This window comes from Cnephaeus nilssonii (genome assembly GCF_951640355.1).
Source record: "Cnephaeus nilssonii genome assembly, chromosome: 18".
In the NCBI taxonomy this organism is placed as follows: domain Eukaryota; kingdom Metazoa; phylum Chordata; class Mammalia; order Chiroptera; family Vespertilionidae; genus Cnephaeus; species Cnephaeus nilssonii.
Window position 1 is genome coordinate 26,795,188 of NC_137089.1, and position 18,840 is coordinate 26,814,027.

At 39.8% G+C, this 18,840-nt stretch overlaps 2 protein-coding genes across 7 annotated transcripts in view; one reads left to right on the forward strand and one right to left on the reverse strand.

The window, feature by feature from the left end:
* The window catches only part of MTBP (MDM2 binding protein), a 97,056-nt gene that overhangs the window by 48,438 nt on the left and 29,778 nt on the right, over positions 1-18,840 (forward strand). Inside the window, exons 19-22 of one of the 5 annotated variants that reach the window (XM_079796354.1) lie at positions 339-588; positions 1,142-1,255; positions 2,427-2,492; positions 3,361-4,134. In XM_079796354.1, the coding sequence (XP_079652480.1) occupies positions 339-588; positions 1,142-1,255; positions 2,427-2,492; positions 3,361-3,399 (469 nt within the window). In that variant the 3' untranslated portion in view covers positions 3,400-4,134. Of the gene's footprint in view, positions 1-335; positions 589-1,141; positions 1,256-2,426; positions 2,493-3,360; positions 4,469-18,840 lie in introns of those variants that run through there. The other 4 variants (XM_079796351.1, XM_079796350.1, XM_079796352.1 and 1 more) reach the window with 4 other exon arrangements.
* The window catches only part of SNTB1 (syntrophin beta 1), a 194,781-nt gene continuing 188,801 nt past the window's right edge, over positions 12,861-18,840 (reverse strand). For both annotated transcript variants that reach the window (XM_079796355.1, XM_079796356.1), the window contains exon 8: positions 12,861-16,893. In XM_079796355.1, the coding sequence (XP_079652481.1) occupies positions 16,801-16,893 (93 nt within the window). In that variant the 3' untranslated portion in view covers positions 12,861-16,800. The remainder of the gene's footprint in view (positions 16,894-18,840) is intronic.

Sequence of the window (18,840 nt, forward strand, 5' to 3'; positions counted from 1 at the left end):
ATAAAAAAGTATAAGTACTTAACAAATAAGTATTGAGTCTATAAATAGCACCACCAGGCATTCCCTAGCTGATTTATGTGAGAAATTGTGAATTCATGGGGAGGGCAATAGTAATATTGCTGAAATTCTGTGTTTTAGTCACTCATTTGAAGAACTAAGGGAGCAACTGCATAATATGATGTTGTTGATTGCTTATTTAAGGAGGTAGTAGCAAGAAATTTTGTTTGCTTTTCTTGGGTTTATGTTTCAAAGGATATAGCTGTAACATTTAGGACAGAAAATGGACCTCATTGTTGATTCACTTAAATCTATGTTTTTTGATTTTCCCCCCACAGTAGACTTGTGAAATCTGAAAGTTCAGATTCTCTTCTTTCTCAGATGAGTAGCAATACAAGTCATCACCACCATGCAGTGACATCCAAAAAGCCACAGCCCGAGAGAGCATTATCTATGACTTGTCCATCTGTTCCCGTTCATAGCTATAAAACTCCAAGAGTCACTACAAAGGCCAGTTCAGGTCAAAAAAGTGTGCATGAATCAAAAGCACTGAAGCAAACTAAGGAGTCAAGATCACAGAAACATACACGGGTAACGGTTTATTTCCTCTCTCTCTTAATTCTATATGGCAAGAAATTCCTTTGATTCGTTTCAAATGTGTGCCTAAAATTTTTATGAATGAAATGAAATGGTATCTATAATTTACTTTAAAATAATCCAGTGTAAGAAGTGTAATGGGAAAGTGGTGGCTGGTAAATGAATCAAAATTAGCCACAGATCGATCCTCCTTGATAGTAGTTGATAGATGTATTGAGATAGAGATTTGTTATAAAATCTTCTCTCTACTTTTCAGTGTTTAAAATTTTCCAGTAAAAAAAAAGTACACTGCCGTGTATGGCTTCTACACTCACATTTCAGTTCAGAAGCCACAATTTTAATTCCCCTCTTAAGATACTCCAGTCACTTCTTGCTAACAGATATTATCCTGTGACACGTGTGACTTGGTAGACATTTCAGATCTCTTCTCAGTTTTGTCTTTAGCATGGCTACATGATTGTGTAATGTATAGAATTTAACTTCAAAGCTGAAGTAACGTTTGTACCTTTTCCACAAAATATTAGTCATGTCTTATGTTCTATTGAAGATGTTGAAGGAAGTGGTGACTGAAACCCTGAAGAAGCACAGTATCACTGAGGCGCACGAGTGCTTCACGGCCTGCAGTCAGCGTCTCTTTGAGATCTCCAAGTTCTACCTTAAGGTACGGTCTCTCCTCTACTAATGGCAAAATGGAGGTCATGTTCTCATGCTCCTATTTGAAATAATGGTTAGTATTTTTCATACCGATTGCTTATAACTTGTTGCCAGATTCTTTTTAAAATGCAGATAGAAAAATTGGAGCTAAAATATTTTGATTTATTTTATTTTAGTCCTCATATATATAAAACCACATTTTAATTGGTATCATCAATATTTCTCTCATAAGCCTTTGATTAAAGTTGATAATAAGCTTCAAGAAATATTTAATTAGTCATTTTAATATGTAGTGAAAAGGCTACTAGACCCAGTTTCTAATTTTGGATCCATTATCAACTAGTTGTAAGATATTGGGGAGATTAGGCATTCAGATGACAGTTTTCTGAAATTTACATGGTGTGGTAGATTATCTCCAGGGTTGAGTTTCAGATTTGAATCACAGTTTTATGTGGATTCCTGGTTAAAACTGCATATTGACCACATGTATTAAATTCACCTTCTTTCTAAAATCTCTCCAGATAGATAGTATTCAAGTATAAAAACCCAAGAAAAGAGGAAAGAAAAAAATGTAGACGTGTTTTTCAGTAGATTGTTGAACAAAGCAAATGGAAGTGTGGTGTAGACGAGCAAATGAATTCATGACCTAAATGCCCGCCTAGTAGAATACCAATGAGACACAAACCAATTCAGCTGCCACAGTCTCTGACCTGCTCAGACTCAAAGACACCAGCTCTCATGGAAAACAGGGGAATTCAGTCAAGTTCTACAAAGGGAGCTGGGGAACCTTCAACTTGCTCACATGTCCCTCTCTCACAGTGCTAACTACAAGGTCTATTCCTTTTAGTTTTCTTCCCCACCCCTGATAGGGCAGGAAATAGTCTCTGGACTAGAAAAAGAATCAGAGGCTGCATTTAAAAAAAAAGCCAACTGGCCCCCGATCACCCTACTGTGTAAAGCCACCAGTGTATAAACTACACACAAGACAGAGCTTCCAGTAAGATTTTCAGTATCTCTTTTCAAAGATGACTGGATAGCCAAGGATTAGCAGATTTTAAAGGAATGCTTCTCACACAAGAAATGTCAAAATATAAAGGGTAATCTCAAGGTTATTTACTAATGACTGTCCTCTATAATTTAATGCGCAAGTTATAAAATGCTGTATTTGTTATGTTTAGGATCTTAAAACTTCAAGGGGTCTATTTGAAGAAATGAAGAAAACCGCAAACAACAATGCTGTACAGGTAAATCAGTTATTCCCACAAAACTACATTTAGTCAAATTTCTGTTGTATTTGAGAGTAGCTTTGATGCTGTTGTCTATACAATAAGGATGCTCTTTGAGATACTTAGTATTAGACATTGGCCAGCAGGTTGCTCTGTGAACAAGAATTTCTATAATGATGCTAAGAAAGGAAAATTTTTAAATAAATCATCCAAAGAGCTGGAAAAATTAATCCATTTTGGTTCACTGATTGAAAAGTTTGGTTTGATTTCTTTCTAGTGACCCTTTGAAAACATTTGAAACATTTTTTTTTTGTTTGTCATGGCAGAGGGACCTTTTTCCTCTTTAAACTCTTTTTTAAAATATATTTTTATTGATTTCAGAGAGTAAGGGAGGGACGGAGGGAGGGAGAGAAAGAGAGAGAGAGAGAGAGAGAGAGAGAGAGAGAGAGAGAAACAGCAATGATGAGAGAGAATCATTGATTGGCTGCCTCCTGCTCACCCTCTACTGGGGATCGAGCCCGAAACCCAGGCATGCGCCCTTGACTGGAATCAAACCTGGGAAATTTCAGTTGCAGGCCTAGGCCCTATCCACTAAGCAACACCGGCTATGGCTGAAACATTTTAAAATAAAGGTGGGAAAATAGAGCAGAATCCACATTTGGTTCAGTGGGAAATTATTATATTCTGCAGTGGAAGTCAAGCAAAACGTGCTCTCCAGTTAGAAAATAAAATGTATTTTTAAGATAAAATAGGTTTTGAGATTGTGACATGTTATTTTTTCTTTTAAAATTTCTACTATAGTCTTTTGAAGTTTTAGCAGTATCTTTTTCTATCACTTATATTTTTAATAGAAATGAACCATAACCATATTTTTTTCTCCCCCTAGGTGATTGAATGGGTATTAGAAAAGACAAGCAAAAAATAACACAGAATCATTCTCTTTGGACAATTGTTAATTGGGCAAGCTAATACTCACTACTTCCTCTCTTAGTTTGAACATTATAAACAAATTTCAAACTTCATTCAAATAATAGATGTTACATCTATAAAGGATTTCATAAGTAATCCCATATTTATATAGTTTTAAGGATGCTCAGTTAATCTATTTTTAATTATATATGTATATTTTATAGTTTAATTATATTTTAAATTTTTAAAGTTAATATTGGTATATATGTTTTGAACTTTTTACTCTTGGTTATTTAATTATTCCAATAAATAGAAAAAGATATTTCTTTACTTCTTAGTAAATGTCTTTTTTCTTAGGTCTATTTAAATTATTGAGCTCCAAGTAAGAAAGTGCAAATGACTTTTCTCATGTGTTTCAACAGCATAATTTATTGGACAGCTTCTGATTTAGAAAGTATTGCCAAAAAAATTCAAACAGCCATCTTCCCTTACCCTGCTCCAGCGCCACCACTGGGGGCTAGTACTAATGTTTATTTGGGATCAAAAAAGAATGGGCAAAAATTGTGAAAATAAGATATAGCAAAGGTGACTCAATACATATTCCCAGAAAAAATATCTTTCCTTCATTGTAGAAGATCTGGAAAAATGCAGAAAATACAAAGAAGAGTGAAACAAATTCCAACATTGCCCCCATTTATCTTTTGGTAACCTCTGTTAATATTATATGCAATTATTTTAAAAATCTTTTCAAAATTGGGGTCGTGTGTGTGTGTGTGTGTGTGTGTGTGTGTGTGTGTGTGGTGTATGTTTACATGTGTTTATGTTAATTTATAGTCTGCTTTTCACTTAACAAAGTATCATGAATTTTATATCATATATTAAAAACTGCATAATACAAATGAACCAAAATTTGTTTAATTAGTCCCTTGTTGTTGAAAATATAGACTGATTTTTTTTCTATTATAAATAAAACTTTAATGAACCTTCCTACTACATCATTGATATTTCCTCAGTATAACTTTTTTAGGAGTGGGTTTTGTGGGTCATAAGATTTTAGGTAAATATTTCCAAATTGCCTTTCTAAGAGATCACTTTGCATACCCACGATCAGAGCCCCTGTTTCTTTTACTGGTGACTGAAAATAGGGGTGGGGGAGGCACATTAAAAAAATATATATTTATATCCTATCTAATAATAGACAAATAAGCAAATTGACCATACCTCCGACACACAAGCCACGCCCACAAGCCATGCCCACCATCCAATCAGAGCAAGCATGCAAATTAACCCAAACCAAGATGGCTACAGCCACAGAGAGCAAGGTTTCCTAGGTAACAGAGGAAGCCAAGCTTTCCGCCTGCCCTGGCCAGGCCTAAGCCTCCACTCAAGCTACAAAGTTTCAATTATAGAAGGTAAACAAATTCAAACAAATGGCAGCAGAATGGAGCTTGAGAGAGCAGGCCAGGGTTGCCGCCGGCAACAGGGGAAGCAAAGCACACCCTGGCCAGGCCCACCCGCTTAAGGCAACAAAGTTTCAATTATAACCCCAACAGAAATGGCTGCCGGTCTTGGAGGGAGCCCCAGGCTTGGCTCCGCTCCAGGCTACAAAGTTTCAATTGTAGAAGGAAAATAAATTCCAGATACCAGGGCCTCTGCTTGGGTTGCCAGGAGGCGTGGCCGGCCTGCAAACCACCACAGGCCCCTCACTCAGGCCGCCCCACGCCTCAAGGGAACCCGCACCTGATCCGGGACGCCCTTCAGGGCAAACCAGCTGGCCCCCACCCCTGTACCAGGCCTCTATTCTATCTAATAAAAGAGTAATCTGCAGATTGATCATCACTGCAACACACAATATCGCTGCCCCCATGTGGTCAAAGATCCTGCCCCCATGTGGACACAAGATGGCCACCACAAGATGGCCAGCAGGAGAGGGCAGTTGGGAGGCACCCGGCCTGCAAGGGAGGGCAGTTGAGAGGGACCAAGCCTGCAAGGGAGGGCAGTTGGAGGTGATCAACCCTGCAGGAGAGGGCAGTTAGGGGTGACCAGGCCGGCAGAGGAGGGAAGTTGGGGGCAAACAGGCTGGCAGCAGAGTGGTTAGGGGGTGATCAGGCTGGCAGGCAGAAGCGGTTAGGGGCAATCAGGAAGGCAGGCAGGCAAGCAATTGGGAGCCAGCAGTCCTGGATTATGAGAGGGATGTCCGACTGCCCGTGGGATCGGGCCTAAACAGGCAGTCGGACATCCCTCAAGGGGTCCCCTATTGGAGAGGGTACAGGCCGGGCTGAGGGACAACCCCCTTCCGTGCACAAATTTCATGCACCGGGCCTCTAGTATATATATATATTGGCCACTCTTTAATATTGCTTTTTTTAATTTTGAATATTTTTATTTTTCTCACTGGTTTGTAAGGGTTCTTTCTTATCTATTAAGGGTATTAGCTGGTTGTCACTTTGTTGATGGTGTTATTTTGCCCCTGAGAGGGCATTAAGTACGAAATCTGGCAAACACCACTTGGGATAAGCTAAAACTGGAAGAAGTACAGCTGCACATGCTTTGGGGCTGTGCTTTAGGGGAGGAACCCAACTGACCTTTATATAAGATAAGCATGAGAGGGCCCTTAAAGGTACATGGGAGAGAGAGTATAAGCTGAGCTTAGACATCAGCTTCTCTAGGAAGTTATTTACTGGTGCTGGAAATAATGCTGAAAGCTCAATCTCTTTAAAATCAGAAGTTTGGAATGAGACCTTTTTCTTGGAAAAGAGAGCACCAAAAGGCACATAGCTCAGCCATGTTATGTAGTGGTGATACATTTGGCAAAACTGTGGCCTGTATAACCTAGGAAAGAGAACTTGTATCTAATGGACTTATGGATCAGTTAAGGTTATCTCAGGTAGAATGTTAATAATGTCAGAGGGCCATTTTTTGTTTATTTAGGTGAATATAATGGGGTATAGAAAAGATAGATGAGCTAAAGAAGGAACTGTTCTGTCTTTTAGCAGATTTTTATTTTTTTAAATCCTCATCCAAGAATATTTTTCCATTGATTTTTAGAGAGTGGAAGAGAGAGGGAAAGACAGAAATATCAATGTGAGAGAAGCACATTGATTGGTTGCCTCCTGCAGGTGCCCCCAACCAAGGTCTGGGCCGGGGAGGAGCCTGCAATTGAGGTTACATGCCCTTGACTAGAATCAAACCCGGGAGCCTTCAGTCCGCAGGCTGATGCTCTATCCACTGAGCAAAACTGGCTAGGCTTTTAGCAGATTTTTAAAAAGATACTAAGGGTTTAGGAAATTTTGGATTGGGAAGTAAAATGGTTTCCGATTTCTAATATCTCTAATGGCAAAGATTCTCAAAATAAGAAATAGCCTCAGAAAAAAGATCACACCAAAGGTGTGGTTATATAACCCTTTATTAAGACCTATTTAATGATTTAAACAATATGACAACTGATATGAAGTGTGAAGTTGTATCTCGTGGTTTTGATTTGCGTTTCCATGATAACTAATGATGTTGAGCATATGTGCTTATTGACCATTTATATATCTTCTTGGGAGAAATGTCTGCTCAAATGCTTTGACCATTTTTTAATTGGATTATTTGTATTTTTGTTGAACTGTAAGAGTTCTTTATATATTCTAGATTCTAGTCTCTTCTCATATATATGATTTACAGATATTTCCTCCAGTTCTGTGGGTTGTCTTCTCACTTTATAGTTTTCTTATATTTAGGTTTATGATGCATTTTCAGTTAACTTTTGTTTATGGTGTAAGGAAAGGATCCACCTTTATTCTTTTGCATATAGATATCCAGTTGTCAGCAGTATTTATTGAAAAAAACTATACTTTCTTCATTGAATTTTCATCACAACAGAAAGTCCATAAGGTTTTAAGGAATTTCTAACACAATGAAAAGAGGTCCCCTGGCCACCAAATTTCAATAGGAAGGAAGCAAGATGAGAAAAATGTTTAGGTGTAAACAGTGACTTTCTTATGGACAGGAGACTTTTTAGAAAGTCATAGCCAAGAACCCACAAGGCAGAGCCAAAAATAATGGACTAGGATACCACTCCCTGTTAGCAGAAATGAATCTTGATTCACGTTCCCTGCCTTTGACCAACTAGATATGTGAACTGATGACATATCTAGTTGGATTTCAGAATTACTGTGGACTAGTGACAAGTCCTTAATGAAAGGAAGTATCTGCTGCAGTTATCCTGTCCCTCCCTCAGCATCATATGTTTGATATATAAATGCCAGTTAACTCGTCTAATTAGTTAATTTGGTCACGATATTCTGTATTTTAAAAAGCTGCACCCTAGGAAGTCTCATCCCTATATGGACCAGATGAAGATCACGAAATACTGGACTTTGGCCCGTATTGGGAGGAAATGAGTATATTTTGCATGGAAGAGAATGAAAATAATTGTGACCAAAGATTGGAATGTGGTAGGTTAAATGTGACCATAAAGCTTTGAGCTGCTCCAATGAGGAGATGGAGTCTGTTTCCCTAGTCCTTACAGCTGGCTGGCCATGTGACTTGCTTTAACCATATGTGGTAGCATAAGTGACATGATGTGAACTAGAACCTTGCAGCTCAAGGACCTTGCAGCTTCTGGTTTCCTCTTCTAGAATCTGGCCCTGACTGTAAGGGAGTCTCATAAGGGACCGGTTTAGCCTACCTGACGATGAGGGGCCAGAAGATAACCGAGGTGCCCATCTGACAGTCACCACCAGCTGTAGGACTGTGAGTGAGGCATTTGGGACCTTCCAGTCCAACCAAGTGTGCCAGCTAAATACAGCCACATGAGTGAGCCTGGCAAAACCAGCAAGGAACTGCCCAACCAACCCACTGAACAGTGAGACATAATACGTTGCTGTGTTGTAAGCCACCAGGTTGTGCAGTCATTTGTTTTGTATAAATATTGAGTTCCGTTCACATTGAAGAATTCATTGAGAGGCCAAGTGCAAGAAGGAAAGTTGCAAAAACTTGCTTTATTAAGGCTTTAGCTTGAAGGCCCTACTTGCAGAGAAAAGAAAGCTGCCTTTTGGACTGGATTTGCCTTTCTCGTGAGACCCAGAAAACTTGCAGAGGAAGCATTTCCTTCACCCATCGTGCAGGTGAGAATTACAAAGCAGAGAAGCAGCAATTAATGAGGCACGAAATGAGGGTCTTTCTTGGACGTTGCCTTTGAGTTCTTGGGAGGAAATAGGCTTTATTCATCCAAAGAATTATAGTTGAAAGTTGCTGAAAATATAATTGGCTTTGTTTCTTGAAGAGAACAAAGGGCTGTGTTTTTCCAGCATTCCCAGGCCCTGGTCCAAGCCAAGGCAGAATTGCAGCCATCAGGCCAATGGGCTCCGCCTCTGAGATTGGAGTCAGGGTTAGAGGCCTCATCCAGGGGTGCCTTCTTCTCAGTGGATTGGCTGGTTGTGCATCAGTTCCCACTCTTGTCCCCTTTGGGTGTCATTTTTCACCATCCTCCACCTCTGTTCTACTCTTGCTTTGACACAGCAATGTTCTCTGCATCGAGTCTCACACTCTTCCCCCCAAAAAAATCTTAATTATGTCCAAGGAAAAAATAGCGAGGATAAAAGGCAAAAATAGAGGTTCCTGCTGCTTTTCTGTTATCATACAAGTGGGATTCCATACCCTACATGGATATGGTTCAATCAAGTTAATGAGGTATTAGACTTGCTTTCCCTTGTAAAATCAAAGTTCGATTTAGAAGACAACAAGTGACATGGTCATTAATGTCTGGCCATATATACAAATAGTACTATTACTCAGGATTTTATAAACAACTTAAAAACATTATTCACCATTATCAGAACATTTACCCATAAAAAGAAAACCTTCAAAAGAAAATTTTAAAATGCACATTTAAGAAGTTTATAAGGTCATACTCATGGTGCTGGTCCCATTTTATAGCAATAACTGATAATAAGAGGGCTTTTTAATGTATCTTTCCAGGCATTTTATACAAGTACAAGCATATTATTATGTGTCCATTTTTTTCTCCACTGAGCAAACCTACCATGCCCTTTATAAGAAAATTTTTAAACATAATTCTTTATTGTTGAAAGTATTACATATGTCCCCTTTTCCCCCCCATTGATCCCCCTCCAATCCCCCTCCCCCTCACCCCAGGCCTTCACCACCCATTGTCTGTGTCCTTGGATTTTGCATATATGCATAGGTCTTTGATTGACTACCTTCCACCCACCCACCCTCACCTGCCTTCCCTCCAAGGTTCCACACTGTTCCATGCTTCCATGTCTCTGGATCCACTTCATTCATCAGTTTATTTTGTTACTTAGATTCCACATATGAGTGAGATCATGTGATACGTGTCTTTCTCAGACTGACATATCTCACTTAGCATGCTATTCTCCAGGTCCCTCCATGCTGTCTCAAAGGGTAAGAGAATCTTCTTTTTTACTGCTGCATAGTATTCCATGGTATAAATGTACCACAGCTTTTTTATCCACTCATCTACTGATGGGCACTTGGGCTGTTTCTAGATCTTAGCTATTATAAATTGTGCTATGAACACAGGGGTGCATACATTCTTTCTGATTGGTGTTTCGGGTTTCTTAGGATATATTCCTAGAAGTGGGATCACTGAGTCAAATGGCAGTTCCATATTTAATTTTTTGAGGAAAGGCCATATTGTTTTCCATAATGGCTGCACCAGTCTGCATTCCCACCAGCAGTGTACTAGGGTTCCCTTTTTTCCACATCCTTGCCAGCACTTTTCATTTGTTGATGGTAGCCATTCTGATAGGTGTGAGGTGATACCTCATTGTCATTTTAATTTGCATCTTTCTGATGATCAGTGACTTTGAGCATCCTACCTAATAATAGACAAATATGCAAATTGACTGTACCTTCACTATGCCCGCGATTGGCCAGGAGGCGTGGGGGCGGGACTCAGGGTGGTCGGGGTAGCCGATTGGGCCAGCGGGGCACTGAGCTCGAGCTCAGCGTCTGCGCCATGGCTGTGCTGCGGCACAGAAGGGGCCTCTGGGGCAGCAAGCTCACATCCCACTGCAGACCATCAAAAGCGGGGGAGCTGGGTGCCTGTCCGCTCAGGCACCAGGCCTTTCAGAAGCCTCCGCGCACTGGAGGCTTCTGAAAGGTCTGGTGCACCAGCGATCAAAAGCAAAAGTGTGGGAGCTGGGTGCCTGTCTGCTCAGGCGCCAGGCCTTTCAGAAGCCTCCGCCCTGCCGGAGGCTTCTGAAAGGCCTGGTGCACCAGCGGACAGGCACCCAACTCCCCCGTGATCGAAAGCGAAAGCATGTAGGGGACCCTACACGTGCATGATTCAATCATGCACTGGACCTCTAGTATTTTCATATGTCTCTTGGCCATCTGTATGTCCTCTATGGAGAAGTGTCTGTTTAGGTCCTTTGCCCTTTTTTTTTTTTTTTTATTGGATTGTTTGTCTTCCTTTTGTTAAGTTGTATGAGTTCCTTATATGTTTCGGATATCAACCCTTTATCAGATGTATTGTTGCCAAATATGTTCTCCCATACAGTGGGCTTCCTTTTATAAGAAGTATTTTTAATGTCCCCTTTGGTGCCAAGGTAAAATTAATAAAAGTCTCTGGCCAAGCTCCCTAGAAAACCAAAGCTGGAGCAGGGATGAAGTGCTGATGCTTTAAGAGGCCCAATTCCAGGGCATTGAAAGGGAAGAAGAATAGGGCAGCAAGGCAGGTGATCCATTCCTGCTCTGGCCACTGCTTCAAGAGGCCCAAAGAGACAGCCAGTCACCCATCAGGTGTCCTTTCAGTCACAAGGGATGTCTCTCAGGATAGAGAGTCTATGGAGAAACCATGTCTCAGAAGTAGACAGGAGGGAGCAGGAAGAGGATTATTATATCTCCTCAGCTCCTTCCTATTATTAACTCCTATTTGGCCCACAAACATTTCAATCCCCTACAGTCCTGTGTGGTTCAGGTCATTACCTTAGCAGGTGTTCAGGGTACTTTTCTTATGCCCTACAGTGTGGCCTACCATCCAAGTCTGGAATTGGTGACAGAAGCCAGAAATTCAAGTATGCATCTCCTTAGCCTGGCGACCGGGCAGCAGCCAAGGGGAGAGTTGGGGGATGCTGCGTTTCCAGGCAAACAGTTAGTTGGCTCTGAGCGGCAGAAACACTTAGTTCAAGCAGAGCTGGCAGTGCCTAACCTTGAGTAAGCAGCTCAGAGTCAACTAGATGACATTGAGGGTGTCTGAGGAGATACACAGTATTTGCATAGTACAGATACATAACCGACATGCAGTCAGGATGCTTTGCTTGATATCCCCTGACTGTAAGGTAAAGACATTTTAGAAAAGGAAAGTATGATAATAAAATATATGCATTTCAACGTAGAGGTGCTGGAGTGCTGCTATACTGAGACAAAATGAGGTCACCGAATAGTTGACTTTCACCTCGGTTCAGCATGAATGAGGCACAGATAAAAGTAGTCAGGGGTCTTATCTTGGTGACTCAAGTACCATGTTCACACTTGCAGCCTGTGACTTGTTTTTATAAAATGCCCTGAACAAAACAAAAATCCAACCTTCCATATACGTGGAAGTTGCATATCTAGAAAACGCAGAATATGTTGAATCAGATAAAAAAAATAATGCTTTTCCATGTAAACTGTAGTCAGGGTCTAGGCTCAAGTCATTATAAACACGACTTTCACCTGTATGAATAATTCAGGACACAGAAATTACGTGGGGAGTAGTTCCACTGGATGCAGGGACTGTCATCACACCGCAGGAAGGCTGCCAGCTCTGGCTTTTGTTCAGTAAATACCAGTAGTGTCCCTTCTCCCCAGTCACTGTGACACAAAACACTAGCAGAGATTTCCACGAACCCCAGCACTGCCGCTCCTCCTGAGGACCACTTTTTAAGAAGCAAACAGAATATCTATATTTATATCTGCATTTTGCACAAGTTGCATTTACACATCTCATCCACATTAGCACTTAGAGATGGGTCGTTCTTTGTAACAGTCGCACAATATTCTAGTGCATCGGTGGACCATGATGTGTTATTTAGTTCTTGATGGTCACATTGATCTTTTCAGCTTCTTATTACAAACAGTGCTGCAAAGATGATCCTTACACATTAGTACTTGTACACTTGTATCTCTAGGATAAAGTCTCAAAGGTACACGTATTTTTAAATTTTTATATATATTACCAAATTGCCCTTCAAATTATTGCTAAATATAGGTGTCCCCCCAAAAATGTATACCTACTTTAACAGTTCAGTTTTGAAAATGAAATGTATTTTAATAAGTGCTGCCTTTATAATTATTCAAAGTGTGTGTATACATGTTTTTTGGGACATCCTGTATATGCTAGTATACCAGCTAATGGTGGATATAATTGTTTGTTTTCCCATGGCTTCCTACCTAGTAGTCACCTGCTTTGAATTGTCTTTTTACATAAGACACTCACGTGAGAAAGATTGGGCTTTCAGTGTTTTCTAGGGTAGAACAGGGTAACAAGTGAAAGGTAGGCAGACATAGTTTTACTCTCAGTATGTAAGAACTTTCTAAGCACTGTGGCCAGTGGCGCGACCTGCCTCGGAGATAAGGAGCTCCCTGCCCAGAGCTGGAAAATTTTTATTTCCAGTGGAATAAACAGCTACAAGGTACGTTCAGGAAGAAATTTTTGAGTTTACTGGAATACTATACAAGGTTAACGTTTAGGAACATGTAGTACCTCAACCATAGTGTATGTGGGATGACTTTAGGTGGCACAAACTTTAAAATTTTTTAACTGGTTTATATTCATTTTTATATATATTTGCTGTGTTGCTATATTACTAGCAAATCATATACTCTAAAATGCTAAAACTATACATAAACTTGGGGCAATAATATGCTTGATGACTTCCAAAGTCTCTTCAAAACTGAGATTCTACAGGTCTAGATGTAATCTCAATATTACTAAATTGTCAAATAATAAAATGACTTCTCCACCCCAGCCTGTTACATTTATTACAAGCAATTTAAACACAAACCAAGTTCTAGCATTACAGATTTCAAGTATTAGGAGCTTGGGGGAATTCCATGAAAACTTAAGTTAAAAATGAGGTCCCTAAGCCCCAGGTGAAGACCCATCCTGAAACTACTAGTATACACAACTCAAAAACCAAAACCCAAAGCCCATTGCTACTGGCATCCCCTTTATCCATCAGCACCTTCTAAAGGCCAGTGTGAGGAAGAGAATAGGCTGTGTTTACACAAGACCATATCCCTCTGTGGCTATCATGAGACCACCAGCCAGTCCACCATATTCAGAGGTGAATATTTATTTAACTCATTCATAAATTTTACATGATATTTATTTAACTCATTCATAAATTTTACGTGTTATAAACATAGGGACATTTTTTAAAACTCAAGGTACATTCAAAACTACTCCCTCACACCACCCACTCCAATCCCCCCTCAAGATGGAATATCTGATATTTGTAAAACAAGGGCCAGAGAGGCACATTAATTGTGGGAGGGTGCTTCTGACCATTATGATCATTCATTCTGATTTCTACCAAGAAGGGTCAATACGTTTTTAAACAAAGGAGCATGCATTTTTCAGCCTTTTAATTCCATCAACTGATAGAATTAATTAAGGCCTCTGCCTGGATATTTTTTTAATACGTGTATGGTTTTGTTTCTCCTACTTAGTTCAAGTCAGAAAAAATAAATATTGGTACCTATATTCCTGCTGGCCTCTTTAAATGCCTATGAGATGGTTTAAAGGTATTTCACCTAAGCACATCTCTAACAAATGGGTAGCTTCCCACTAAGTACAGTTAAACATCCCTCTTTTCTGTTGGTTTGCCCTTAAAGGACAAACATTGCAAATTTAATAATTCATTGATTCACATAAGAAACGGACTAAGCTCAGAGCAAGTCGGGCAGAGACAAATTCATCAAAATGACTCAGTTGATGGATTTGATTATACCTGGCATGATCCAGACGTATGAGTGTGTCATTCACAACATTCATAACACACATCAAGACAAGATTACGATCTACACTGTAAAGTCATTGTAATTTGAATTCAGAATGAGAAAAAAATGAGTGTTTCGAATTGATTCATCATAGCTACTCTGATATGATACATTAACTTGGAAGAAAATAAAATGATTCATATATACAATTCTCTTAGTAAAATTTTCTATTTCTTGCTAATAACACATTTTAATTCAGAAAATGCATTAATTTTATTCAAATATATTTTTTCTAAAATATAAATATATTAAGTTTTTATAAATGCAGAGAATGTAGTTACTGTTGATTCCCCACCCAGATATTAATCAGTCCAAAACTTAAGTGATGAAGAAATCATATTTGTAATTGTGATCATTTTACTTTGTCTATAAATATATAATAGGATCTTTGCAACTTAATTATGAGTAACTCATACTTCATATACTAGTACTACTGAGCACCTTTGATTACATGTTGTATTAAACTGTTAGCATTAATATATGTAATTTAACACATTATTTACAATCACAAGTATAATTCTCTTGTATAACAACATTCCAGTGATTTTGAAAATATATAATGAAAGAGTGCAGTATAATTTACAAATGCATCAAAGCTTTCCTTACAATGGTCAGCCTGGGACTTGACATTCTTCAGCATTTTAAAATAAGAAACAAACAAAACAAAAAAAATCAAGGTTCTAAAACTGTATTTTCCAAAGTTTTTTGTTTTTTTGTTTTTTTCTTTTAAGAAGAGCTACCCAGGGATGTCCTGTTTTTTTGTGGGTTGTTTTGTTGTTTTTTTTAACACAAACTTCTCAGGATGCTCTGTTAGAAAGGAGTTCTGTAGGCAAGTGTAGGGAATGGCACATGGATCCCCCTTGGAGAACTGCAATGTAAACTGAAGTCTCCGAGGAGGCCTGCAATCTGTTTAACGTTTCTTAACTCGGTATTTAACAAACAGTTTTGATTCCCAACCTCTTGGTGCCACCCCCACAAAACACCACTCAGTGCCCATTGAAACTAGTGTTGCATTATACATACTGGGGAAGCGCTGATCTAAAATAAAATCTTGCAATTCAATAAACACTTATGTCTGAGTGAGCAAAATCACATTCCTTTAACAGTTTCCACTTTTTAAAGCTCTTTGCATAGGTATTTGCCAAAATACCACTTTGAAAACACACACACACATATCTAACCCAGACTATTTGTCTATGTAAACTGTATGGGAAAGAAGGGTTACAAATGCTTATAGAAATTCTAGAGCTAATTTTCAGGGTTTGAGGAAAGTGGCTCCTAAATCAAGTATTGGGTATATTTTTAATTAATTTGTTTTGAAAGATAAAAGCATTTGATCAGTAATATGCTATGTGGCGTCTGAAAATATTCTTGTAGAAAAATATCAGGTCATTATATTATATCCCTGGAATTCTGAAAGAGCTGTGGACACTATCAGTAGATTTGATTATAACATTGGGTCTATATGTGAAACCCAGGATCATCCAGAATGATATGAGGCTGCTCTATTACTGGTTCAAAAATACATGCATACAAGCACAGGCAGGAACAGGGTCAATAAATTGCTCAGTGCTTCCACTGAAAATCACAAATTTCTGATAATTAGTTAACCCCACTCGAGTTGTATATATATGTATATATCAAATGGCAATCATTTTAAAAAGTATCCATAATTTGCTTTCTATAAATAACGCTATCAGTTTTGGCTCTACTATGGCAGACCTTGGTGTGAGTGCAGCCCAGAATTAAGCATCTTTCAGTCTCCGCTGGCTCAGCTTCCACCAGCTTACCCCTCAAATCAGTGTCTGGGGCTTCAATTCCTGCTCAGCATATGCTAATGGAACACTTCAGCATCTTTCTACATCGTCGAAAGATAATTCACTAAGAAAAAGTAAGAGCTGCTTCATACTTAAAAGGTGGGTTTCCATTTAAAGTACTTGTCTCCCCTTTCCAGGGAAAGTCAACTCAGAAGTAGGAGATAAATCACAATCAACATGGGGTCATTACCGGTCAGGAGAGAGGAAAATGTCCATTTCTCATCTTGCTATTCAGCCCTTGCTTACCTGGGTGAACCAGTTGCCTAGAAACTGGTGTGATTAAGATCTGCACATGCTGTTCTACTGGAACGTCCTTGATTGTCAAAAAGCTATGCCGAGTATTTCCAAGCGCCCTCTCCTCTTTACCCGTTTACTGCTCTAAAAAGACAGTTTGGTTCTGAAGCTCCCTGTGGTGTTTTCTTAGGATGCCTCCTTGTAGTTGGTGAAATTGACAAGAGGAGTCTGGGACAGTTACTGCAGGGCTCCTGGGATCTAAAGCTGACTGTGGCATGCGACATGGATGGCACACTTGCTGGTGGCATCGCTGCCCTCCTTCCCTCAAAGGCAAGTCGCCCCTCCCTTCAGGCCACCAGGCCCAGTCTTGTGATTTTAGCTGACAGGAAGGAGTGAATGATGAAAACAATTGGCTTGGGGCAGGAATGAAGGTCCAGTTGCTGAAATTTGAAAAGAAGAGAGCATGAGAGATTATCAAAGCAATGCTGGTACAGAAGAGCGATTGACACATCAAACGGGTCGGAGCACTTCCTGCTTTTAAGAGTTAACTGGGGCAGTTAATGTTTTTAAATCCTTGCCCCTCAATGAGACCAAAAAGTGCCTCTTTGAACTTACTCTTTACATCTCACATCTTTTTCTCTGAAATTGGTTCTGTGAGATTTATACATACCTATAGCATAAATATTAGTATTGCCCTTCTTCACTGTCTATTTCCAATATCACAATATCCAATATCTATTTCCAATATCCAATAATATTGTTTATGTTGGGTTAGGTACCGCACGAAGCAGCACTAAATGTCACGTCGGAAGGTTTGGTTTGAGTCTTGGCTCTAACCCTTTTAAATGCAGAATGTTGGAAGCGTCACTTAAATATTTTCTCGGTCCTACCCAACTCACAGGGTGATTAGGGTATTAAATGAGATACTGTAGGTGAAAATTCCTTATACGCTCCAAACACAGGGCCCATGCTGCTCAGCAACAGTGTCCTCACTGTCCTCTGGCCTGGACTCTTGGATTGTTGTAGGCAAGCATGTCACGTGTCTGGCAAGGCCCTTTCCAAAGTCTCACCCTCCTCGGTGTGTTCTTGCAGAGCCAACGCCTGGTCACAGTGAATCTGTATCACCTGACCCAATTCAGGAGAACCCGGGGAGTTGTGCCCAAGTCTCATCTGCTGTCCCCAATTCTCTCTGATGATGGAAAATAACAAGCCGAACGTGTATCTAGCAAAGTTAAGGTTTTATACATTATATATGAACCAGGCACTGTGCTAAGTATTTTCTATATGCTGTCATTGAATTTTCACAAAATCCTGTGAGGTAGCTGTTGTAATCTCTATGACGTCTATGGGAAACTAAGATTTGGGTGAAGTTATAAAGCTTTCTGAGATCATCAATCATGCAGTACAGAGAAAGTGTGGGCTCAAAGGCAAGTCTATCTGATGTCAGAGTGAGAGCTTCACCACCATATTCTGTTTCACCAGCGGAACGAAACTTCTGAAAGTCACCTTAAAGATGATGTACTGCAGTCCCTGTATTTTATGGATGAGGAGACTCAGATCCAAAGCAATAGAAGGACTGCCCAAGAGAGTGGTGATTAACTCCAGACTTAGAGGACACCTGTCTCTTGACCCTCACCTTACTGCCTTTCCCACAACTCTTCTCGGCTCCCTTCCCCCATCCCAAAGGCCTGCTGCCTGCTTCCTGGGGTTGCTTAACCGGACACTTTGGGGGAGCTGTCTGTGAACTTGAGCTTATCAGCCTCATGTACTGGCAGCAAATCAGTCCTTCCTAAGTCTTCCAAGTCAGGTCGTAATTACAGGCAGGAAGGCTGACATTTAGACAAGTGATTTTCCTCACAGGCAAAAATAGCCTTGAATTTTCAAGTCAAGGGTAAAGCAGGAGATGGGTTCTTGTTCTTTTCGACTCTTCTAGGGAAAAGCACACGGCTGGGTGATTGGCAGAACAGCAGCTGAGCCAGGAGGGTTCTTAGTAAAATGGACTTTCAGATCACTTTCTTATTTCCCAACTGGTGCTTCGGGCTGAATTTACTGACTGAAACATACAAATAAATGACAAAATATCCTATAAAATGCTGTGGATCCATTTTCAAAGTTAGAAAAATGACTGGCTGGAAAATGTTCTCAGAAAGTGAATGCAGATCACCTGTCAGCATAGGGTGAGGACTCATCATGACCCCCTGTGGCTGCCCTAGAAAGAAATCTGACATTCTGTCAGTGCTAGTAGTAGGGCATGTTCTAGAATAGTGGTGCTGAAATTTAGGATTAAAGATCCCTAAGCTCTTTTAAGTGTGGTTCTGGCCCTTTCCTTCAGTTAGCCCTGAGTGGTTGTCAGAGAATTACCAATGAAATAACGAGAGAGATGAGGG